General features: G+C 40.9%; 1 protein-coding gene across 5 annotated transcripts in view; it reads left to right on the top strand.

Moving 5' to 3' along the window:
* The window catches only part of QSER1 (glutamine and serine rich 1), a gene marked incomplete at both ends in the record, with an annotated part of 72,477 nt that overhangs the window by 17,092 nt on the left and 29,272 nt on the right, over nt 1–26,113 (top strand). For 3 of the 5 annotated variants that reach the window (XM_080717200.1, XM_080717202.1, XM_080717201.1), the window contains 3 exons: nt 10,954–11,066; nt 11,723–11,884; nt 17,321–21,004. In XM_080717200.1, the coding sequence (XP_080573326.1) occupies nt 10,954–11,066; nt 11,723–11,884; nt 17,321–21,004 (3,959 nt within the window). The remainder of the gene's footprint in view (nt 1–10,953; nt 11,067–11,722; nt 11,885–17,320; nt 21,005–26,113) is intronic. The other 2 variants (XM_080717203.1, XM_080717204.1) reach the window with 2 other exon arrangements.

Genomic DNA, 26,113 nt, shown 5'->3' on the forward strand with positions numbered 1-26,113 from the left:
CAGCCTCAGCTACTTAGGCCCTTTGCAACTTAGTGAGACCCTGTTTCAAAATAAAGTATAAAAAATAGGGCTGGGGGTGTAGCTCAGAAGTGGAATGCCCCGGGTTCCATCCCCAGTACTGGGAAAAAAAATACATGGGTGTAATTGTGAGCCAAGTTTCTAACTATAGGTAATTGGAGATAGACATGCAAAATGGGAGAGATGAGGAAATCTATATGGGATTTTTTTATGGGATTTGAACAAGAGTTATGAGTATCAATTTATGTTTTTAGAAGACATGCATTTTGGCAGGTCATGGTGGTACTCCCCTGCAATCCCTAAGACAGGAAAATCATAGGTTCAAGGCAGGTCTCAGAAACTTAGTGAGACCCTTTTTCAAAATAAAATAGGCTGGGCTTTGTGGTGCACTCCTGTAATCCCAGTTCTTGGGAGGATGAGACGAGGATTGATGTTGGAGACTAGTTTCAGCAATATAGTGACACTTCCAACAGCCTAGCAAGACCCTGTTTTAAAATAATAAATAAAATAGGACTGGGGTATAGCTTGGAAATAGAATAGCCCTGAGTTGAATCCTTAACACCACAAAATAAGTAAATGAATGAATGAATTAATTAAAAAATTGGGCTCTGGGCGTAGCTCAGAGGTAGAATGCCCCTGGTTTTAGTTACTGAATCCCTGGTAACACACACCCAGACAAAAAAACAGATGTGTGTTTTCTAGCTCTCTCCACCTGAGGAACTAATGGTACCCAAGCATTAAACACATCCAGATTTGGCTTCTAAATGCCATTGTTCACCAGAAAGGCTCAAAGTGCTCTGTGAAGGTCAAAGACAGGAAAAATAGCTAGGTGAGACTGAAACATATGCTAAAAGAGAAAGATGTAAGCACCAAGGAAGATGTAAAAAAGATACAAAGGCGAGGGATAAATTGAACACTCAGAGTTTGTGTTAATTAAGCTGGGCATGGTGGCACATGCTTACAATCTTAGTACTTGGGAGGCTGAAATAGGATCACAGAGCCAGCCTCAGCTACTTAGTGAGACTCAGTTTCAAAATAAAGAATTAGAAAAAGGGCTAGGGGTATAGCATGGAGGTAAAATGCCTCTGGGTTCAATCCCCAGTACTGCCCAGTAAATAAATAAGAATAAATAATCTATGTTAGCTTGTCGTAGGGGCACTTGCTTGAAATCCCAGTAACTTGGAAGGCTGAGACAGGAGGATCATAGGTTCAAGGACAGCTTAATTTAGAGAGGCCCTCAGCAACATAGCAAGACCCTGTTTTAAAAAAAAAAGAATGGGGAGCTGGGTGTGGTGCCACAGGTGGGGCTTGTAATCCAGCTCTTGGGAGGCTGAGACAGGAGGATCACACACAGCCTCAGCTACTGAGTAAGGCTCTCAGCAACTTATTGAGTCGCTGTTTCAAAATAAAAAAAAAAGTATAAAATAGGTCTGGGAGTATGGCGCCACCACGCCCAGCAGCATTGATATATTTTAAAAATGCACACACATATTTGAGCAGGTGTAGTAGACCTAATCTCAGTTACTTGGGAGGCTCGGGCAAGAAGATTGCAAATTTGAGACCAGCCTCTGCAATTTCGTAAGACTTTGTCTCAAAAAATTTTTTTGTTGTTAATATTGTTTTCTTTTGTGGTACTGGGGATTGAACCCAGGGTCATTTGCCTCCATCCTCTATCTCCAGTTCTGTTTTATTTTTTATTTTGAAACAAGGTCTTGCTAGGTTGATGAGAGTCTCACTAAGTGCTTAGGTTTTCCTTGAATCTGTGACCTTTCTGTCAACTTCCCAAGTACTGGGATTATAAGCCTGTGCCACCAAGCTTGGTTCAAAAAAATTTTTTAAAAAGTAAGCTGGTGCCAGGCGTGGTGGCGCACGCTTTTAATTCCCGCGCTTGGGAGGCGGAGACAGGAGGATCGCGCAGGTTCGAAGCCAGACTCACTGGCTTAAGAGACCCTGTTTCCAAATTAAAAAAAAAAAAAAAGTATAAAATAGGCCTGGGAGTGTAGCCTGGAGGTAGAAAGGTTTCCAGGAACCCCAGTACCACCAAAAAACAAAACAAAAAGTAAGCTGGAGCCGGGCGTGGTGGTACAGTGGTGGTGCACACTTGTAATCCCAGCATTCCAGAGGCTGAGATCAGAGGATCACAGTTCGTGGACACCCTCAGCTACTTAGGCCCTCTGCAACTCAGTGAGACCTGGTTTCAAAATAAAAAATAGGGCAGGGGGTGTAGCTCGGAATTTGAATGCCCCTGGGTTCCATCTTCAGACCCGCCAAAAAAAAAGTAAGCTCTTTCTTTTTCTCACTCCCCACTTTTGGTACTGGAGTTTGAACCCAGGGGCATTCTACCTCTGAGCTATACCCCCAACCCTATTTTATTTTTATTTTGAAATAGGGTCTCAGAGGTGATGAAAATCTCATTAGCCTCCCAAGTACTGGGATTACATAAGTGGGCCACCATGCCCAGCTAGGTTTTTATTTTATATGTAGGTTTTTCCCTTTTCCTTCCTGATTTTTTTTTTAACACGGTACTAAGGATTTAACCCAGGGGCATTCTACCTCCAAGCTATACCCCAGCTCTGTTTTTAATTATTTTGAAACAGAGACTCACTAAGTTGCAGAGGGTATTGCTAAGTAGCTGAGGCTGTCTTTGAACCTGGATCCTCCTGTCTCAGCCTCCCAAATGCTGGGATTACAAGTGTGCACCAGCTTTTTTTTTTTTTTTTTAATGTAGTACTAGGGTTTGAACCCAGAGGTATTCTACATCCAAGACAACCCCCATGTAGCCCCATTATTTTATTTTTTGATTTTGAAACAGGGTCTCAAGCTAGGCATGGTGGTGCATGCTATTAATCCCAGTACTTGGAAGGTTGAAACAGGAGAATCGTAAATTCATGATCAGCTTCAGGTACTTAGTGAAGCCCTCTGCAACTTAGTGAGATCCAATTTCAAAAATAAAGAATAAAAAATATAGGGTTGGAGGTATAGCTTGGAGGTAGAATGCTTCTGGATCAATCCCCAATACCCAAAGAAAGAAAGGAAGAAGGGAGGGAGGGAGAGAGAATTAGGAGGGAGGGAACAGGGTATTGCTAGGTTGCTGAGAGACTCACTATAATAGCTGAGTCTATCCTTGAACCTGTGAGCCTCCTGTCTTGGCCTTGCAAGTACTGATATTATAGGTGTGTGCCACCACGTTTGGCTGGTGTGTGTATGTGTGTTTTTTCACATGTAGTGTGTGTGTGTGTGTGTGTGTGTGTGTGTGTGTGTGTGTAGATATATATATCTAAAATATATATAAAATATACCTGAAAAGGGGGGAATTAAGCTTTTTTATAGAAGAATGATAACTAATGTTGAGATAATTCTGAATTATTAGAATGAGCTAAATTAAGTGAGTTATTGGGAAATAATATTGACTATTATTTGAATATATTATTTCATATTAACTATTATTTGAATAATAACTATTTTATATACTTGATAGTATATAAAATGTTAGAACGAAAGAGGTTATGTTGTTGTTGTTGTTGTTGTTGTTGTTGTTGTTGTTGTTGTTGTTTGTGGTACTGGGGATGGAACCGATTGGCACTCTTATCTCGGAGCTATACCCCCAGCCCTATTTTTTATTTTTTATTTTGAAACCGGGTCTGACTGAGTTGCAGAGGACCTCACTAAGCAGCTGAGGCTGGCTGTGAACCATAATCCTCCTGTCTCAGCCTCCCAAATGCTGGGATTCCAAGCGTGTGCCACCATGCCCTGCTCTAAAGAGGTTTTTTAGATTATTTTGTTTGGTTCCTGTCTCCTATGGATGGAGAAATTAATCTGACAGTAATTGAGTCAGTCACCTCTCTCTCACTGATAGCCTGTAGTAGAGTTGAAACAATGAGTTCAGTTCTCCTAGTTTCCAGGATATTCCTCTTTTTACTCTCCTGAATTACCTCTCCCAGGGAAAGGACTCTGAGGGGAAGTTGAATTAAAGAAAATGCTATGTATCCTTCTTTGGAGAATTTCAGTATATTTTTCCCATTGTGACAGTATTCTCTCTTTTTTTAATCTATTTATGTGTAGGTCAGGAAATTCATCAGACTTCTACTTTTTTGTTTTTGTCCAGTTCTAGGTGCTCCTTGGCTGAGGCATTTCTACTTTTTTGTTTGTTTGTTTTTTGGTACTGAGACTTAAACCCAGGGGCATTCTACCTCTGAGCTACACCACCAGCCCTGGTTTTTTTTTGTTTTTGTTTTTGATTTTTGAAACTGGGTCTCACTAAATTGTTGGCAGCTTCACTAAATAGTTGAGGCTGGCCAGGGACCTGCAATCCTCCTGTCTTAGCCTCTCAAGTACTGGGATTACAAACATGGGCCACCATGCAAGCTTAATTCCTGCTTTTAATGGTTGCTCTCCTAGAAAGCTTTTTCTTTTTTTTTTTTTTAATAAATTTGTATTGGTGCATTGTAATCATACATCTTAATGGGGGGGTAAAAAAACTTGTGGAGATATACATGCATGCATCACCCAATCATCCCCTACCCAATCTCTAACCCCTTCCCTCCCCCTCCCTCCCTACCCACGCTTGGCTTCCTGATTGACTTTTATATGTTTAAGTACATCATGTGCTTTAAAGAGTTTCCCTTATCCTCCCTCTTATCCCCTCAGATATGTCACCTTCATTGCTCCTCCATAGGGTCCCTTCTTCATCTAGAGTTCCTCCCGTTAACACATTTCTCCCTAATATTTTGCACATTATGAAAAGCATCTGATTTCTTATTTTTTTGTGACATTTCACTGTAAATGCCATAATTTTGTTCCCCCTTATGGTGGAGCATTTCATTGTGTACATATCCCATAGTTTTGAAGTCCACTCATTCATTGAAGGACAACTTGGCTGGTTCCACAGTTTGGCGCCGGTGGACTGTGCAGCTATGAACATGGTTGTTCATGCATTAGTTTGGTATTTTGATTTTCATTCTTCTTGGTAGATACCCAGAGGTGGTATTGCTGGATCATATGGTAAGTTCGTTTTCCTTCTTCTGAGGATCTTCTATATTGTTCTCCAAAGTGGTTGCACCAATTTGCAATCCTACCAGCAATGTATAAGAGCTTCTATTTCTTCACACTTATTCCTACTTACTGAAAACCTGAAATCCAGTAGGTGAGTAACTTTGACAGGATGATCCACTCACAACCAATTTTTTTTTTTAAATAGAGGTCAGTTGGGTCTAGAAATCTGCTGAGAGATTAGGTGAGGTAGCGGCAGCTTCTATTGCTTCCTGGCCACACAGTTGAAGAAACCCGCTGGCCCTTTGCGATGTAACAGGCCCCAGTTCTGACCTGCAGGGCAGTAGGCTCTGGGCCCAGCCTCCCTGGCTCCAGACCCAGCCTCGCCGCCTGGCAGTCTCTGGGCCCCGCCCGCTTGCTCCAGACCGGGCTGTAGGCTCTGGTTACTGTCACTGTGGGCATAATGTTTATAAAGGTTCCTGTTTTCCTCCATATATAATATATAATATATATATTATATATTATATATGGAGGAATATATTTACTTAGTAGGAGATAAATAAATTTATTTATTTATTTAGTAGGAGAAAACAGCATGTGCCATTTGCAGAAGCTGAGAGCCCAGTTCCCTAGCAGCAATGGATTTTATCTCCCCACTGAAAGTGGAGGTTCACAGCCTCACCATGGAGAGCGGGATCTGCTGCTCCAACACACCCTGACCCTCAGCACAGTGCAGAGGGGCGCAGGGGCCATGAGCTGAGGTCTCCTGGGACCTCTGGCGCAGCAAATCAGCCCAGCAATACAAGCAGTTCTCCCTCCGTCTTGCCCCAGACATTTTTCTTACATAGTATGTTGTCCAGAATTCCTGCACATGTGCGGCAAGAGCAGTCTACTTTTGGGGAGATATTTTCAAAAATTCGAGGTTTATTGGATTGGATCTGTCTGCCTCTCCCGAATACTGACCGCTGCCGCCATTTTGGTCCTTCTCTGCAAAACTTTTTCTTTTTTTTTTTTAATTAAGTTTTATTGGTGCACTGTATTCATACATCATAGTGGGATACAAACTTTTGTAGACATACATGCACACATCGCCCAGTCAGCCCCCACCCGATCCCCACCCCATTCTCTCCCCATCCTTCCTTCCCATGCTTGGCTTAGTGGTTGACATCTAGTATTATAGCAATTTATCCAAAATTAAAAATGATAATCTCACATAACAGTTTCATTTGTCTGATACCAAGCATTTGATGACTTAAAGATAACATTTCAATATTTCTTTTTGCTTTCTTTCTTACCAGAGAATATTTTTTTTCTATTTTTTTTAGGTGAACCTATCATATATTTATATATTTATTTTTCAGAAAAAAAATCTATCCTATTATGGAATATGGACTCTAGATACCCAAAACGATCTTGAAAAAGAACAAAGCTAGAAGATATATATTTTCTGATTTCAAACCATATAAAGCTACAATAATTGAAATAGTGTAGTACTGTTCTAAAGGCAGATATATAAACCATTGGAGTTAAATAAAAGCCTAGAGCTAAATTCTTCCCTATATTGTCAAGTTATTTTTGAGAAGGTTTCCACGAACATTTGGTGGTGGAAATAATAATCTTTTAACTAAATATTGTTGAAAAATAATACTTACATGGAAAAGAATAAAATTGGACCCTTACCTAATCACATATACAAATATTAACTCAAAATAGATAAAAGACCTAAATATAAATCTTAAGACTATAAACTTTTAGAAGAAAATCTGGGTCATAAAACCTCACAACATTGAAATTGGCAGTGATTTCTTGGATATGATTTCAATGGCACAGGCAACAGAAGAGTATACAAACTCCCTAAAAAATAAAAAAATAAAAAAATTGTATATCCAAAGACAATGTAAACAGAGTTAAAAGTTACTAATAGAATGGGATAAAATATTTCCAAATGCTATATCTGAAGGTATATTAATATTCCAAGTAGACATCCTAAAAATTAACAACAATAAAGGCAAACAATACAATTTAGAGATAGGTAAAAGACTAACATAAATAATGAATCCCCACAGATAACCAATCTTAGTTGTCTGTTGGATGGAAACTCTTGTTTCTCTGGTTCTGGTGTGTGTTACCTATTTCTTCTTTGTAGTTAATCTCTTTGAGTATTTTCTCTAGCGCTGGTTTTTTTTTTTTTTTTTTGGTGGTACTGGGGTTCCTGGAAGCCTTTCTACCTCCGGGCTACACTCCCAGACCTATTTTTACATTTTTATTTGGAAACAGGGTCTCCTAAGCCAGCGTGCGCGGCTGGCTTTGAACCTGCGCGATCCTCCTGTCTCTGCCTCCCAAGCGCGGGGATTACAAGCGTGCGCCACCACGCCTGGCTCTAGCGCTGGTTTTGAAGACATAAATTCCTTCAGTTTCTGTTTGTCATGGAAGCTTCTTATTTCCCCATCTAATTTGATAGAAAGTTTTGCTGGGTAGGAAATTTTTGGCTGGAAGTTGTTTTCTTTCAGAGTTTGGAATATGTTACTCCAAGCCCTTCTGGCTCTCATGACTTGGTTTGGGAAGTCTGGAGTGATTCTAATTGGTTTGCCTCTGAATGTCACTTGGTCCTTTGCTTTTGTTGCCTTTAAGATTCTCTGCTTGGCTTCCACAGTGGTCATTTTGACAATTATGTGTCGTGGGGATCCTCTTCTCCGATCCTGTCTAAAGGGAGTTCTATAAGTTTCCTGGACCTGTGTATCAACCTCTTGCTCTATGTTTGGAAAATTTTCGGCTATTACTTCCTTGAAGAGATTGTTGATCCCTTTGGTTTTACTTTCTTTTCCCTCCTCTATTCCAATTATTCTTAGGTTAGCTCTCTTAAAATGGGCCCATATTTCTTCAATGTCAGATTCCTGCTGTCGGATATTTTTTCCTAGATTAGAAACTATGCGTTCATTTTTTGAATGATCATCTTCTAAGAGCGAGATTCTGTTCTCCATGTGGTCTAATCGGTTGTTTGTGCTTTGAATTGAGGCCTTTACTTCATTAATTGCATCCTTTATCTCTTTTTGGCTCTCTGAATTCTTTTCGAAGCACAGTTATTTTCCTGATTTGATCTTCTAGAAATCTCTGATTTTCTGTTTTATCGGGTTCTGATGTTGTGGGGTTGTGGGCATTTATTGCTCCAGTGTTATTCCTCTTTCCCATGATTTCGGAAGTTTGTGCCTTCTCTGAGTTCTTCCCTTGGGTCACTATGACTTCGCTTAAGGTGCTCTGGATCTAGAGTCTGTAGTATCTCTGACCCCACTACTCTTTTACTGGGTTGTATCACAGAGTCTCCGACCCAGCGAGTTGATAGAGGCTGCTTTAGACTATGGCGGGTGCCAGGTTGCACGTTCTCCTATGGTGTGATATCTCTGCCACCGCCACTCCCCCACTGGGTCAAGTCCCAGGGTGTACAGTACTGGGATTTCTCCTCTGTGGCCCGCAATTTGACTCACTGTTGTTGAGTACGCAGATGTAGCTGTACTGGACTCGGTGAATTCACTGCTGCTGCCGCCGGTGGCAATATGGCGCCGCTGCCAGCCGTGAGGCTTGCTTATTTTTTCTTCTCTGGTTTTGAGTTCCACTCTGAGTGCCTGTAGCGTGTGCTGAGCTCAGCCACTGGGAGCTTTAGATGCTCCCTGCGCCGAAAGATCCCGCCTGGCTGTTCCGCAGCAGCTCACCTCGGCTTGCTGTAGCCGTCCAGTGAATTCGCTGCTGCCGCCGGCAGTATGGCGCTGCTGCCGCGTCTTCGGGCGTGAGGCCGGTGTATCTCCTTTGTTGCTCTGAGCTCTGTTCTCAGTCTACTTTCTCTCTGGAGCCTGGTGATTTTTTTGTTTCTCTGGTGATGGTGTTTTCTGGCTATGAAAGGTGCTGATTTTGTGGTAATGGAGATTGGTTGTTAGCGGGGCTCTTAAGCCCCGCTTTTCTCGGTCGCCATCTTCCCAGAAGTGCCGCAAAACTTTTTCTTACATAGTATGTTGTTCAGATTTCCTGAGCATATGGGGCAAGGAACAGTCTACTTTTGAAGAGATTTCTTCAAAAATTCAAGCTGGATTTTGTTGGATCTGTCTGCCTCTCCTGAATACTGGCCACCGCCGCCTTCTTGGTCTCTCCTAGAGTATGTTGTTAAGTATTCCTGTGCATGTGTGGAAGGAGCAGTCTGCTTTCTGATCTCTTCTGGGATATACCTCCAAAAATCACTTTTCTTGCAGTTGCGGGCGCCACGCTACAGTCTTGCCTCTAATTCCACCATTTTCCACTCTCCTATATTTCACATAGGATGTGATGACTGGAAATGTTTTCTGTGTATTGTCCTATTCAGCTATTAAATCAAAATCTGTTGTCAGGATTTCTCAGGGGGATGTATATCCTATTCGGCTGCTATTAACCATCACCGCTGCGGTTGTGGTCACTGCTGCAGCTGCAACTGTAGCTGCTGCCATCTTCCTCCTTCTTCAGTATGTTTAAATAAAACAGTATGTGTCTTTTGTAGGAGTTGGGGACCCAAGTACTTAGTAGCAATGTATTTTATCTCCCCTCCAAGAGCTGAGGCCCACAGCTTCACCATGGAGAGCGGGTTCTGCTGCTCTAAGCACACCCAGCCCCAGTGCTGCACAGAGCATGGCGGCCGGAAGCGCCCTTACCTCCCAGGATGTGTGGCGCCGGCCTACCTGACTATACGGGGCTCCATCTGATGCGTCACAAACATTTTTCTTACATAGTATGTTGTCCAGAGTTCCTGAGTATGTGGGGCAGGTGCAGTCTACTTTTGGGGAGATTTCCTCAAAAGTTAAGGGTAGATTAGAATCAATCTACCTGCCTCTCGATACTGGCCACTGCCGGCGCTGCTATCTTGGCCCTCCTCCTGAGCATTTTTCTTATATAGTATGTTGTCCAGAATTCCTGAGCATGTGGGGTAGAAGCAGTCTTTTTTGGAGGAGATTTCTCCAATAGTTCAAGCGGGTTGCATTGGATTTATCTAGCTCTCCCGAATACAGGCCAGCACTGCGGCTGCCATCTCTGCCATCTTAGTCTGTCTCTTCTCTCTTATATTTTAGTAGGAAGTCATAGCTATAAATGTATATATTGTCCCAATCAGATAGTAAACCAAAATCTGATGTCTGGGGTCTCTCAGAGGAATACATGTCCTATTTGGCCACTGCCAACTATTGTCATGGTCGCAGTGGTGTCTGCGGCCGCTGCCATCTTGGCCCCTTCCTCAATATTTTTTAATAAAGAAAACAGTACGTGTCTTTTGCTGGAGTTGGGGGCCCAAATACTTAGTGACAATTATCTCCCCTCCAAGAGCGGAGGCCCACAGCTTCACCATGGAGAATGGGTTTTGCTGCTCCAAGTGCACCCAGCTCCAGCACTGCGCAGATGAGCACAGCGGCTGGGAATGAATTTACCTGCCTCCCTCCAATACTGGCCATTGCCGCCATCTTGGCCCTCCTCCCAAGAATTTTTCTTACAGAATTCCTGAGCATGTGGGACAGGAGCAGTCTTTTGGAGGGAGATTTCTCCAACAGTTCAAGGAGGGTTGGATTGGTTTTATCTACCTCTCCCAAATACTGGCCGCCACTGCCGCCACCGTCTCCGCCATCTTGGTTTGTCTCCTTTTTTTTTTTTTTTCTTTTTTTTTTCTTTTTTTTTTCTTTTTTTTTACGGTACTGGAGATGATGGAACCCAGGGACGTTCTACCTCCGAGCTACACCCTCAGACCCATTTTTTTTTATTCTTTATTTTAAAACAGGATCTCACTGAATTGCAAAGGGCCTCCTTGAACCACAATCCTCCTTTTTAAGCCTCTAAAATGCTGGGATTACAAGCTTGAGCCACCACGTCCAGCTTCCTAGAAAGTTTTTGATTGTAGGGTTTAGGCTTTGTGTTTTTGGTGACTGATTTTTTATTATTCTCTAGTTTAAGTTATGAAGAAGGACGTCCCTCAGTGTCTGAAGCAGATCTCCTTCAAAGACAGACATTTGCAGCCTCTCACCAGCTTCCTGGATATGCCTCCACACCTCAACCAACTGGTAACAATTCTCTTGTGAAATTGCTATAAATCGTATACATGTACTGTATAAGAAGAAAAGTTCACATTTTAGGTAGTAAATGTAATGTGTATGGGAAATGTTAAAGTGTAAATGAGATTTAAAGCTTTCATTTTTACTGATAGAAGGAATATCTATGTAATTAATAAATTGAAACAGGGCATGGTGGCACACACTTATAATCCCAGTACTTCCCAGTACTTATGAGGCTGAGACAGGAGGATCACAGGTTCAAGGACAACCTCAGCAAGCAGTGAGAATCATCAACCTAGCAAGAGCCTGTTTCAAAACAAAAAATGAATTAAGGGCTTAGGCTGTAGCTTAGAGGTAGCATACCCCTGGGTAAATAAATAAATAGATAAATGGATAAGTCTAAGCCAGGCATGGTGACACATGCTTGTAATCCCAGTACTTGGGAGGCTGAGACAGAATCACAGATTCGCAGCCAGCCTCAGCTACTTAGTGAGGCCCTCACAACTTAGTGAGACCCTGTTTCAAAATAAAGAATAAAAGCTAGAGCTCGGGGTGTGGCTTGGAGGTAGAATGCCCTTGAGTTCAGCCCTCAGTACCACAATAAAAAAGAATATATATGTAACTCTATATTTTTACGTTGGGATATATTTTATCTTCCACTGTAGGTCTTTCGGGAGTATTTGATACTAGTGTGAACAGTGCCGGTGCTAACACTAAAGAATCTTCAGTGATGAATTTTCTCTCTGCTGTTGAGTCTCGAACTGATGAGGCTGCCTCTTCTGGAACCACTCTTTTACCACAATTCAGGGCTTCATCCTGGCAGACAGGTGATTCTTTGCTTGCAGAATTTTTTAGTCCTCTAAAGAAGTGTTCAAGCTAATAGTGGTACACTCCTATTATTCCAGTATTCAGGAGGTTGAGACAGGAGGATTGCAGGTTTGAGGTTGGTCTTAGCAATTTAGCGAGACTGGTGGCAAGTTAGTGAGATCCTGTTTCAAAATAAAAACAAAAAGGCTGTGTGTATACCACACACACATGCACATACATACACACACAAAAGTCCAGGGATATAGTTTTGGGGGAAGCTTGAATAGAGCTACTGGTGGGGGTATGGGGAGGAGAAGGAGAATGAAGGGAGAGAGAAGTAAATTATGTCTGGAAGGACAAATTGAAGCTATATATGTGTGTGTGTGTATTTTTTGTGGTACTAGGGATTGAGACCAGGGGTGTTCTACTTGTGAGCTACATTCCAGTCCTATTTTATTTTCCTTTATTTTGATACTAGGGATTGAACCCAACCTCAGAGCTGCACTTCCAGCCCTATTTTTTTATTCTACGTTCCAGAGGGCCTCACTACGTAGTTGATCCTCCTGTCTTAGCCTCCCAAGTACTGAAATTACAAGTGCTCTCAGACTGGTTTTGAACTTGTGATCCTCTTGCTTCAGCTGTTGTAGTGATTGGTTGTTTCAGTCAACATTCTCACTTCTGTGATATAAACACCTGATATGCAACGCTTAGAGAAGAAGGATTTTACTTGCTTTTGAAACAGTCTCAAAAGTTAAAAAAAAAACACAGTCTTACTAAGTTGCTGAGGGCCTCATTAAGTAGCTGAGGCTACATATAGAGAGATTAAGGCGTCATGGTCCATTTTTGGCCTGCAGCTGCACTTCTTCAGGGTATCCTGGCAAGGGAGCAGAGAGAATAAGGGAATAGGGAAAGGAACATAAATAGTCCCCAGTCCACATCCCCAGGGGCCCACCAGCCATGCCCGCCCTTTAGACATTATGCCTTCAACTACTCTACTTTAAAACCATGAGGTTTAGGGGATTTTTTTCTTTCTTTCTTTCTTTTTTTTTTTTTTTTTTTTTTTTTCAGTACTGGAGGTTAAACCAAGAGGCATTCTGCCTCCGAGGTATACCCCCAGCCCTATTTTTTATTCTTTATTCTGAAACAGGGTCTCACTGAGTTCCAAAGGGCCTCAGTGAGTAGCTGAGGCTGGCCGTGAACCGTGATCCTCCTGTTTCAGCCTCCCAAATGCTGGGATTAGAAGTGTGCACCACCAGGCCATTTTTTAGGGGATATTTTAAATTTGAACCAGAATAGGGGAGCTACAGTTAGTTTCCACTATAGACCCACTTTTTTAGAGAATAATTAATAATTTATTTATTTATTTATTTATTTATTTATTTATTTATTTTTGGCACTGGAGATTGACCTCTGTGGCATTCTACTTCTGAGCTATCTCTTTACCCCTTTTAGTTGTCTTGCTAGGTTGCTTTGAGTCCCATTAAGTTTCTGAGCTATTCTCAAACCTGTGATCCTCCTGTTCAACCTTGCAAGTACTGGGATTATAGGCATTGTCACTATGCCCAGAAGGTTTACTATTTTCTTTTCTATTTTGCAGTGCTAGAGATGGAACCCAGGGGCATTCTGCCTTCGAGCTACACCCCAGCCCTTTTTTTTTTTTTTTTTTTTTTTTTTTTTAGTCTTTATTTTGAAACAGGGTCTCGCTAAATTAAGTAGCTGAGGCTGGCTGCAAATGGCGATCCTCCTGCCTTAGCCTCCCAAATGCTGGGATTATAAGCATGTACCACCATGCCCGGATTACTAGCTATTTTTCTGTCAAAACATATATCTACCTAGGCAATATCTTATTTTTTTGGTTATTTGTTTTTAATACAAATAAGAGCTATAATAAATATCTTATACAAATATCTTTGTGTCCAATAATTTCCGTAGAATAATTTATTAGAAGCCGGGCATGGTGGTGCATGCTGGTAATCCCAGTATTTGGGAGGCTAAGACATGAGTATTGTGCAGGTTCGAAGCTAGCCTCAGCTACTTCATAATGCTCTCAGCAACTTAGTAAGACCCTGTTTCCAAATAAAATATAAAAATAGGTCTGGGAATGTAACCTGGAGGTAGAAGGCCTCTGTTTCCAATCCCCAGTACCACCAAAATAATAATAATAATAATAATAATAATAATAATAATAATAATTTAGAAGTGGAACTTTTTATAGCTGGGCGGGGAGTGCCATATACTTACAATCACAGCTTTTGGGAGGCTGAGACAGGAGGATTATGGTTTGCTGACAGCCTCAACTACTACTAAGTAAGGCCTTTTGCCATGCAGTGAGACTTATTTTAAAATAAAGAATAAGCTGGGTGTGGTGACTCACACTTGTAATCCCATCATTTGGGAGACTGAGACAGGAGGATCTGAGTTTGTGGACAGCCTCAGCTACTACTTAGTGAGGCCCTTTGCAACTTAGTGAGACCCTGTTTTAAAATAAAGAATAAAAAATAGAGCCGGGGTGTAGCTCAGAGGTAAAATGCCATCCCCGCTACTGCAAAAATAATATAAAATAAAGAAAAAAAAATAGGGCTGGGGTGTAGCTCAGAGATAGAATGCACTTGGGTCCCATCTCCAGTACCGCAAAAAAAAAAAAAAAAAAAAAAAAAAGTGGAAATTTTGGATCACAAGGATTATGGGGTTTTAAAGTTTTTATTTGGGAACAGGGTCTCACTAAGTTGTGAGTCTGGCTTCGAACCTGTGATCCTCCTGTCTTAGCCTCCCAAGTACTGGGATTACTGGTATGTACCAAGAACTGTCCATGTTTTTACTTGTTCTGTATATGGCTTGATGTTGTCTGTCAGTTTCTTGATAGTACTTTATTCATTTCTGATCAATGCATCTGTTATTGGGAAGTTGTTCTTTGGAAGTCAATAGTTGAAATGCAAGAGATTTCCTTTTTCTTTTCTGTTGTTTTTTGTTTTTTTTGTGGTACTGGGGATGGAACCCAGAGGATTTCTACCTCTGAGCTATATCCCCAGCTCTATTTTTGTTTTGTTTTTGGTAGTACTGGGGGTGGAACCCAGGGGCTTTCTACCTCCGGGCTATACTCCCAGACCCATTTTATATTTGGAAACAGGGTCTCACTAAGTTGCTGAGAGCCTCACTAAGTAGATGAGGCTGGCTTCGAACCTGAACGATCCTCCTGTCTCAGCCTCCCAAGCGTGGGGATTACAAGTGTGCGCCACCACGCCCGGCTGCAGCTCTCTTTTTATTCTTTAGTTTGAAATAGGGTCTCACTGAGTTGCAAGGGGCCTCACTAAGTAGCTGAAGCTATCTGTGAACCACAATCCTCCTGTCTGAGTCTCCCAAATGTTTTGGGATTATAAGCATGCGCCACCATGCTTGGCTGCAATGCAATAGACTTTTTTTTTGTGTGTGGTTCCAGGGATGGAACCCAGGGGCCTTCTACCTCTAGGCTACACTACCAGACCTATTTTATATTTTTTATTTGGAAACGGAGTCTCTTAAGCTGGAGAAGGCTGGCTTTGAACCTGCACGAACCTCCTGTCTCAGCCTCTACAAGCGTGAGCCACCATCCCCAGCTACAAGAGATTTTTAATATAAATTATTTTGGTAATATTTCTACTGTTGATAACTTCACTGTTATCTCTAGATTTATTTATCATCTTAGATGTAGGCAGTTTAATACTGATGTTTCAGTTTAATGTGTTGTACATATCAATATGTTGGTATTTTGTACTGAGAATCACTGTAGATTAATTTTTACTTATTTCTTAATTTTCATATGGCCTTGTTCAATTATATATAAGCTGGTCTTAGCTGGGCATAGTGGTTCATGCTTTTGATTCCAGTACTTGGGAGGCTAAGACAAGAGGATCATAGGTTTGGGGTCAACCTCAGTAACTTGATAAGGCTTCCACAACTTAGTGAGACCCTGTTTCAAATAAAAAATAAAATAGGACTGGGAGTATAGCATGGAGGTAGAATGCTCCTGAGTTCAATCCTCAAGACCATACACACACACACACACACACACACACCCCAATTTGCCTGTATTACAATTATAGAAACGAATTGCCAAAACTTTTTTTTTTTTTTTTTTTTTTTTTTTTGCATTACTTGGGATGGAACCCAGAGGCATTCTACCTCCAGGCTACACCCTGAGTCCTATTTTTTCTTTTTATTTTGAAACAGGGTCTCACTGAGTTGCAAAGGGCCTCACTAAGTAGTTGAGACTGTCTGTGAACCATGATCCTCCTTTCTCAGCCTCTCAAATGCTGGGATTACAAGCAAGTGCCACCACGCCCAGCTTTGAAACCTTTTTTAAATTAATTTGTGGTACTGGAGAATGAACCCAGTGACATTCTACTTCCGACCTACACCCCCAATCCTATTTTACGGATTGATTGATTTTTGTGTTACTGAGGATTAACCTGTTGTGTTCTACCTCTGTGCTTCACCCCCATCTCTTTTATTTTATTTTAAATGTATGTGGCTGGGCATGATGGCGCAAGCTTGTAATCCCAGCGCTTGGGAGGCTGAGACAGGAGGATGACAAAGGTTCAAAGCCAGCCTCAGCTACTTAGTGAGGCTCTCAGCAACTTAGTAAGACCTTGTTTCCAAATAAAGTATAAAAAAATATAGGTCTGGAAGTATAGTCCTGAGGTAGAAAAGCCCCTGGGTTCCACCTTCAGTACCACACACACAAAAAAAGTTGTTAAGGCTGATGTTGCTGATGTGATTTTTCTGTCTCAGCATACCAAATACTGGGATTACAGGCATGTGCCATCATGCCTGGGATGCTGAAACTTTTAAAATTGTATTTTTGCTTTAAGAAAGCAAACTCTTTTGCTCCGCATGGTGGTACAGGTTTGTAATCCCAGTAATTGGGAGGCTGAGACAGGAAGATCATACATTTGAAGGCAGCCTCAGCAAGTAGTGAGGCTGTTGTCAACCTATAAAGACCCTGTTTCAAAAATAAAAATAAGCTAGGTGTGGTGGTGCACACTTGTAATCCCAGTACTTTGGGAGGCTGAGACAGGAGTATCACAGGTTCAAGGACAGCATCAGCAAATAGTGAGACTCTCATCAACCCTGTTTGAAAATAAAAATAAAATAAAAACAAAATTTAAAAAATGTCCTTGGATTCAAAACCCAGTACTACACACACCCAAAAGTCAAAAAAATAAAAATAAAATAGGGCAATAGGGCTAGGGGTGTAGCTCCAAGTAGAAGTCCCCTAGGTTCAATCCCCAGTGCCACAAGAAGTGGGGGAGGGGGGCTACTATGAAATGTAATTTTCACTGTTTATATACAGAGCTAATTTCTCAGGCTTTTCGATCATAAAATACTTTGGTGGGTTGAGTCATATAAGTCACTTATTTTAAAGCATTTAAGTATTTGTGGTATAATTGCACAAAACTTTTTGAACCTTCTCTTCATAGGGATGCCTTCCTCAGCAACAACAGAGCTGTTTGTTACTGGGCCTTCGCCAACCACTGGAACACTTCCACCATCTGCCCTTTCTGCTTATCAGCATCCTACCACCTTTAGCAATAGAAACTTTGCTACCACATCACCTTTGGTGCTTCAGGACTCAACTTTTAACACTACATCTAATGGAATTTTAAGTCCTCATGACCCTTTGCTACAAATTAAGACTTCCCAGGGAACTGTTCCAACTGCTTTGGCATTTGAGCGCCTGGGCGGTTCTGCATTGAGTAACAGTATACCACCTCAGTCTTCAACATATCGCTCAGCTCAAGAGTCTGCTCCCCATCTTTTACAACCTCAGTTTAGTTTGTTGCCTTCAGCACTTGGAGGAGCCCAGCAAACTCCTCAGGCCTACAGTTCAACTCTCTTCACTAGTTCTACTTCTTCCATTGAAAGAGCTCTTCTTCGAGAATGTAGTGTTATCAAACACCATCAGCGGCCTTCAGGTACCCATTCTATTCAGGCACAACTGACTGGTTCACAGCATTCCTTACATAGTTATCTATCAAGTACAAGTGCAGTTAATTTTCAGGAAACAACCAGGCAATCATCCTTATCCTGTAGCCCAGTTGGAGATTCTACTCAGGTGAGCAATGGAGGATTGCAATTGCAACAGAAGACCCCACAAGTATCGATGGAACTCGGTCAGTCTTACTCATCTGCAATTCCATCATCAGGGTATCTTCCTTCTAGTACAAAAGTAAACAGCTGTTCTACGAAAGAACCACTAACATCAACTAAGATTGCAAAACCTCCAAGTATAATTCCTCCAATGCAAACACTAAGCTATTCCAAACCTTTACATAATCAGAGTTCTGTCATATCGGGTCAAGCACAAATTTATTCTACAGCACAGCTACCAAGCCTTTTATCGGTTAGTCAGTCTCAGAATTATGGTCTAGTACAGCCACATAATGTGCCATCTATTGTTCATTCACAGGTTTATAGGCCCAGCAAGGTTGAGAAATTGCCATCCTTATATAAAACATTGACTTTTTCTGGGTCATCTCAGCCACTTACTCCAGAAAATCAGACACTTAGTTATTCATCCAGTCAGCAAGAAGTGTTATCTTCAGTTAGAAATGAGAGTTACCCTGCTCAAACAAGAGATCTGTCTTCAGTCAGTCAGTCTCAAAGTTTTTCTTCTGGTCATACTCAGGGCCTATCACCAGTCAGCCAGACACAGGTTAGTTACTCATCTCAGTCACAAGTTTTGTCAGTTGTTAGTCCTTCAGAAAGTTATGCTTCAGGCCAGTCCCTGACATTAACAGCCCCTTCTCTTTCTTATTCTTCTGCCTCTCAGACTCAGAATTTGCCAGATTCTAGCCCAACTCAAAATTACATTTCTATGCATTCTTCCCCAACTGCTCAGACGCAAGGCTCATCATCTCCCCAGTCCCAAAAGTTTTTGCCTGCGGTCCAGTCATCTTCTTTTGTACCCTCTACTCATTGTCAGACATTACAAAATAATATATCTTCTTCTGATCCAAAGTCTTACGCTGAAAGGAAACTTGACTCAAATATGTATACATCTTCAAAGCAAGAAGGTGATTTTCCAATTCAAGAGTTACAGGCATTACAGCCACAAGGATCTCTTGAGACATCAACCCAAAGGCTGTCTGATGGGGAAATTAATGCTCAAGAATCAACTTATAAGATGTCCAAGACAGATGACAGATATCCTCAGAGTGTAATCAGAAGTAATTCCCATCTTGAAGATCAAGTTGTTGGTATTACTCTACAAGGATCAAAAAAAGAAGAAAACATGGTTGGTTCAGTGACACAACTTAACCAACAAATTGGCCAAGTTAATAATGCAGCAACTCTTGATCTTAAGAAAACTAGTTTAATGCAAACTCCACAAATACAGTTGAATACTAAAGACCTAAGCCAACAGCATTCTCTTATACATAAGGTACATGAAGCCAAGGTCCAGGAACAGCATGATCAAATAATTAATGCCTCGTCTCAGATTCAAATTCCAAATCATGCTTTAGGACATGGCCATCAGGCTTCTCTTCCTAATACACAGGTTCTTTTAGATTCTACCTGTGATTTACAGATGCTTCAGCAGTCAATACTACAGGCAGGTTTAGGACAAGTGAAAACATCTTTACAAGTACAGCGTGTTCATAGTCCTCAACGAATAGTACAGCCTTTCCTTCAAATGGATGGTCATATTATCCAGAGCAATGGTGATCATTCTCAGCAACAGCTCCATCCTCAGAATTCTGAAATTATGAAAATGGACCTTTCCGAATCTTCAAAACCATTACAACAGCATCTTACAACAAAGGGCCATTTCAGTGAAACAAATCAGCATGATTCAAAGAATCAGTTTGTTTCTCTTGGAGCAATATGTTTCCCAGAGGCAATTCTTCTTGGGGATGAAAGAAATATTTTATCAAATGTAGATGATATATTAGCAGCTACAGCAGCAGCTTGTGGGGTTACACCTTCTGATTTTTCCAAGTCAGCTTCAAATGAAACCATGCAGACTGTTGAAGACAGTGATTCTAAATCTCATTTTCAGCAGTCCCTAGATGTGAGGCATGTGGCTTCAGATTTTAACTCTATAACAGCTACAGTAGGAAAGCCACAGAATATAAACGATATTTCTTTAAATGGAAATCAGGTAACTGCAAACCTTTCACCCATACCTACCCTTCAGTCAAAAATGACTCTCGATCAACAGCATGTTGAAACACCTGGTCAAACTATATCAACTAAGGTAACTTCAGCAGTTATTGGACCAAGTCATGAAGGTCAGGAACAAAATTCTGGCCCATTCAAAAAACAGTCTGCAACCAATCATGAATCTGAAGAAGACAGTGAAGTTCCTGTTGATAATATGTTAAATAAGAACAGAAACCCAGAGTTTGTTTCTAGTAATAGAAGCTTGAGTGGAGAGAATGCTACATCTGAGAGTGAATTTACCTTAGGCAGTGATGACAGTAGTGTGTCAGTGAACCCTACTAGAAGTGGGCTTGCACTGTTGGCCATGGCCCAACCTGGGGATGCAATCAGTGTCAAGAATGAAGAAGAAAATCAAGATTTAGTACATTTTAACATTCCAAAGAAAAAAGCTAAAGGCAAAGGACAACCTAAAGAGGAAGACAACAGTAATCAGAAACAGCTGAAAAGAACTACACAAGGCAAATGCCAGAATCCCAGAGGAACAGATATATATTTATCATATACTCCTCCTCCCTCAGAGAGCTGCCATGATGGCTCTCAACATCAAGAAAAAATGAGACAGAAGATCAAAGAAGTAGAGGAAAAACAGCCAGAAGTCAAAACAGGATTTATTGCTTCTTTCTTAGATTTTCTGAAATCTGGACCCAAGCAGCAGTTTTCCACTCTTGCTGTACGAACGCCTAACAGGACCAGACGACCAGGGACCCAAATTGTCCGTACATTTTGTCCGCCGCCACTTCCAAAGACCACACCTTTAGTATCTGAAACTGGGGGTAACAGTCCATCAGAAAAAGTTGATAACAAACTTAAAAACTTGGAAAATTTGTCTTCATTTTCTTCTGATGAAGATGATCCTGGAGTGTGCAGTCAGGATATTTATAAAAACATCTCTACTCCCTTTACTGCATTGGATGCAGATTCTGATAAAAAGAAAACAGGTAATGTTTTAAATAGGTTTACAGTTAAGACTTTCTACTGTTGTTTTTTTTTTTTCCTAACGATAGCCTACAATTTAAGTTTTTAGCTTAAAGCAGATCTGCAAATACATTTTCAAGACAAAATATATAAGCAGGTATCTTAAGAGACTAGTTTTGAACACTTACCTTGCCTAGGAAAATTCTGAGTTTTAGGTTGAACAGTTATGCTTTTCTTGACTTTTTGCCACAGACATCATAACTTCAACTTCTACCATAAGGTATCTAGATTTCTATAGCCTGAGACAACTTGAGGTAGCTTTTGAATATAAAGCAGGGTATTGGGGGCCCTGTTGTATGAACTTGACGTTTCCTTGATATGCCAACTTTACCTGAAGATTAACATTTTACTATATAGATATGGTTATGTGCAGCATGTACATTAATTAAAACAAAATCTTGCAAGTTTGTACTGGCCCCAAATTATATATCCATCTTTAGGTATGTGTTTCAGTTTATTCTGTAGTTAATAAAAAAAGTTTTAGAAGCACTACTTTTCGTAAATAATTGACGGGTAAGTATAAAGTTAGTATCTTGAGGAACATGACAAGAAAGAGATATATAGATACCATCTCTGTGTCAGGAACTGATAGCAATATTATGAGATATGCATTATCATCTCCACTGTACAGATGATCAAATAGAAAGTCAATGAATTGCCTACGTCTGTATAGCTAGCAGTTAACAGGACTAGAATCTGAACCCTAGTTTGTATGGCTATAGAGCCTGTATTCCTCCTGAGCTTTTCTGTTTGAATAAGGTTGTGCTTTAAGACTTAAACTGTATTTTGAGCTGGGCATGGTGGTATACGCTCGTAACTCCAGTATTTGGGAGGTTGAGACAGGCGGATTGTGGTTCACAGGCATCCTCAGCTACTTAGGCCCTCTGCAACTCAGTGAGACTCTGTTTCAAAATAAAGAATAAAAAATAGGGTTGGGGGTATAGCTCAGAGGTAGAATGGCCCTGGGTTCAATCTCTACTGCAAAAACACACAAAACAACAACAGAACTAAACTCTGTTTTGTAGTGTACTTCTTAACTGTTTTTCTGGGCTTGAGACCACCTTTAACTAGTAAAATGATGTGAAACAACCGCTGTCCCCCATCTTTTACCATAAATAACTGATAATAAATACATTTCTAAAGAATTTCATGTTCTTACATAGGGAAATTAGCATCATGAAAATGAGTTTTAGTTCTAAGACATTACTGTGGATGTGGCCAATCCTAGTAAGATTTTACACCCTTCTCTCTCAATTCAGATTGCTTTGAAATTATTGTTATCTTTCCTTTGTCATTCCTAGGATAAATCATTTGCAGTCTCTAATCTAAAACAAGAATCTAAATTAGTTTCTTCCAGACACTCATCTCATTTTTAGTGTACAGTCATCACCATCAACCTAATTCTTACTATCAGATCTTTGGAGTTTTCACCAATCCTGTTGCCTCATCTGCAAGAACACATACTTGCTTTAACTGTTGCAACAAACTTCTCATTAGAATGTTTCTCACTAGTCTCTACCCCAGGCCTTCCTCCGTGTGGTTGTCAGATTTGTCTTTATAAAAGAAGGAAAGCTGATAGCCAGGCATGGTGGTGCATGCCTGTAGTCCTAGTACTTGGGTGTCTGAAACAGGAGGACCATAGGTTTGAGGTCCACCATAGCAACTTAGGCAACTAAGTGAGAACCTGTTTCAAAATAAAAAATAAAATAGGGCAGAGGATGTAGTTTAGAAGTAGAATGCCCCTGGGTCCAAACCCCAGTACCACTTAAAAAAAAAAAAAAGCTGATTATTGCTTCTGCTTAGGAAAATTATTTTGAACAGCATAGAAAAACAAAGGTAATATGTAACAGTTTTTCTGTTTTATTCTTTGTCCTTTTCACTTTCTCTCTTCTTTTTTGTATTGGGGATTTTAAAATTAGATCTCAAAAAGTTGTTGAAGTTCTCACTAAGTTTTTGAGGCTGGCCTTAAAACTACGGTCCTCCTGTTTGAACTTCTTTGGTACTGGGCTATCAGGCATGCCCCACCTTGCCAAACACTATTTCTTTGACAGTGGAATTTCTTGTTTCTTATACCTCTGACCTCCTTTTCACAATTGTGATTCTTAGACTAGATTTTACCTACACTGCTTTCTTTTGTTTCTTGTGTATGTATGGTAGTTGGGGATTGAACCCAGGGGCATTCTACCTCTGAGCTACACCCCAGCCATATTTTCTTTTTAAAAAAAAAAACAGGTTCTCACTAAATTGTGGATAGTCTTTCTGCGTTGCTAAGGTTGTCCTCGAACCTATGATCCTCCTGTCTCATCCTCCCAAGTACTGGGATTACAGGTATGTGCCACCATGCCTGGCATCACTGCTTTCTTCTCCATGTTTTAGTCCAGCAGATATATCATCTTGCAAAATTATTTTTGAAGTCATTTTATAGAATTACTCGTGAAGCTGGGCGTGGTAGCACATGCTTGTAATCCCAGCATTAATGCTTTTGTTACGGATTGAGAGAATGTGGTCTGTGGTCGTGGGGAAACTGTTCCCTAGGAACCTCTGCGAGGGTCCCGGACACACTTTCCCCCAACCCATAACAAAACCCCAAACGACCCAAAACAGAAAAACCATGGGTTCTTGTCCTAAGCTAAGAATAAATATGCATAGCCTGGACAATTGCTGAAGATTTAAAGAAGTTTATTAAAAAGATAGAAATACAGAAAATAGAAATTCAGAAAATAGTTACAGCCCCATGCCAAAATGGCATGAGGTGGGAGGGCGGCCCGGGCCAACTCACCACTCACAAGATACAGCACATGGACCGGACTTTTTATACACATGACCTCCATCATGTTTACGTAATTCTGATGTAGTGAACCCCTGTAAGGTACCTCCCCTTATCCTGTAAGATACCTCCCCAGCAAGGTGTGGCAAAGTGTCTCCTGAAGGTCGACCCCTCCTACCATCTTAGCTGGCTTATCATGTAGATCTGTCTTTAGATAGAGAAAGGCCTATTTCTCCTCTCCTATTGACTTGTTAATTACTTTTAGCTAGGTTAATTTATGTTGGAATAGTTGCCTGCTTTTAGGCAGAAACCAAGTCCTTGCCCATTTTGCCCCTCACCCAATTTTTGAAATATATTAATAATCATAGCTTTCTCAAATCTTCCTAGGCTGTTCCCAATACCGGTACAAAATGTGTTTTAGAAGGTAATTGGCTAAGATATGTGGAATCAAGAAAGAACACCAAAAACAAATAGTCAATAGGAGAGGAGAACTAGGCCTTTATCTAAAGACAGATCTACATGATTAGGTAAGCTAGCTAAGATGGTAGGAAATGCCTTGCCACACCTGGCTGGGGAAGGTACCTTACAGGGTGAGGGGAGGTACCTTATAGGGATGTTTACTCTGTCAGGATTACATGAACATGATGAGATCCTTCAGTGTATTCATTCGAGTCACCCCTCCATGCCACTCTGGCATGGGGCTGTATTTCTATTTTCTGTATTTCTGTCTTTTTAATAAACTAAATCTTTAGCAACTGTCCAAGCTATGCATTTTTATTCTTAGCTTAGGACAAGAAAACCACTTTTTTTTTTTTTTTCTTTTTCTGTTTTTGGTTGTTTTGGGTTTTAGTTTGAGGGAAAGTATGTCCGGGACCCTAACAGGGGTCCCCAGGAACAATTTCCCCAAAACCATACTCTCCCAGTCTGTAACACTGAACCATTTTAATTTTTGTTTTGAAACAGCGTCTCACTCACTTATCTCTTGAGATGCTTTCACATTTTTTCCCTGAGGTAAATTGATCTATCTGGGCCATTTTAGGAATGGTATATTTTTTAGAAAATAAAATGGTTTCTTTTATTTAGATTTTAAAATTATACATAGTGTGCTGGGCATAGTAGCACATGCCTGTAATCACAGTATTTGGGAGGCTGAGACAGGAGGATCACAGACTTGAAGGCAGCCTTATCAACTTAGCAAGGCCCTCTGCAACTTAGTGAGACCCTGTTTCCAAATAAATAAAATTGGGCCGTGAGTATAACTTGAACGTAGAATGCCTCTGGGTTCAATTCCCAGAACAAAAAAATAAATTATACATTAGTATTCCTTCCAGTTTTTAGTCTCCTTTGCTTCTGTAGCTAATGTGAACTTTCTTTCTCCTAGTGATTTCTGTACCTTTTTCCTTGTCAGCCTGTGAAAGGGTTTTGCTTATTAAATGGTTCTTTTCAGAAAACTAAACTACTAGCAGGGCATGGTGGCATGTGCTTGTAATCCCAATATCTGGGAGGCTGAGACAAGGAGGATCACAGGTTCATGGCCAGCCTTAGCAACTTAGTGAGGCCCTGTTTCAAATTAAAAAATAAAATAAAGTAGGGCTGGGTGTGTAGCTTGGGGGTAGAATGCCCCTGGGTTCCATCCCCAGTCTGTCCTCTGTCTGTCTGTCTGTCTGTCTGTCTGTCTGTCTGTGTGTGTGTGTGTGTGTGTCTCTCTCTCTCTCTCTCTCTCTCTCTCTCTCTCTCTCTCTCTCTCTCGCTTGCTCTCTCTCTCTCCCTCTCCTTGACTTTGACTTTAATATACTATTTTTATATTTTGTCTCCTGAGTGGGATTTAGTTTTTGTTAGCCACATTCTGGCCAAATCCTACTTGATTCAGTGTGTGTTCTCACTGTCTTTCTTGAATGGTTATTTGAGTTTTGACCTCCTTTTTTGTGTGTGGTGATGGGGATGGAACCCCAGGGGCATTCTACCTCAGAGACATACCCACCCTTTTTTTTTTCTTTTTTTTTTGCGAGTCTGGGGACAGAACTCCAGGACATTTGACCCTGAGCTACACATCCTGGCCTGTTTTTTTGTTTGTTTGTTTGTTTGTTTTTTCTTTATTTTGAAACAGGGTCTCACTAAGTTATGGAGGGCCTCACTATATAGCTGAGGCTGTCCATGGAACCAAGCTCTCAGCCTCCGGAATACTAGGATTATAAGAGTGCACCACCACGCCTGGCCCACCCCTATTTTTTATCCTTTATCTTTAAACAGTGTCTCAATTAGTTGCAAAGGGCCTCACTAAGTAGCTCAGGCTGTCCCTGACCAT

The sequence above is a fragment of the Muscardinus avellanarius genome (genome assembly GCF_963383645.1).
Source record: "Muscardinus avellanarius genome assembly, chromosome: 1".
Classification (NCBI taxonomy): Eukaryota; Metazoa; Chordata; class Mammalia; order Rodentia; family Gliridae; genus Muscardinus; species Muscardinus avellanarius.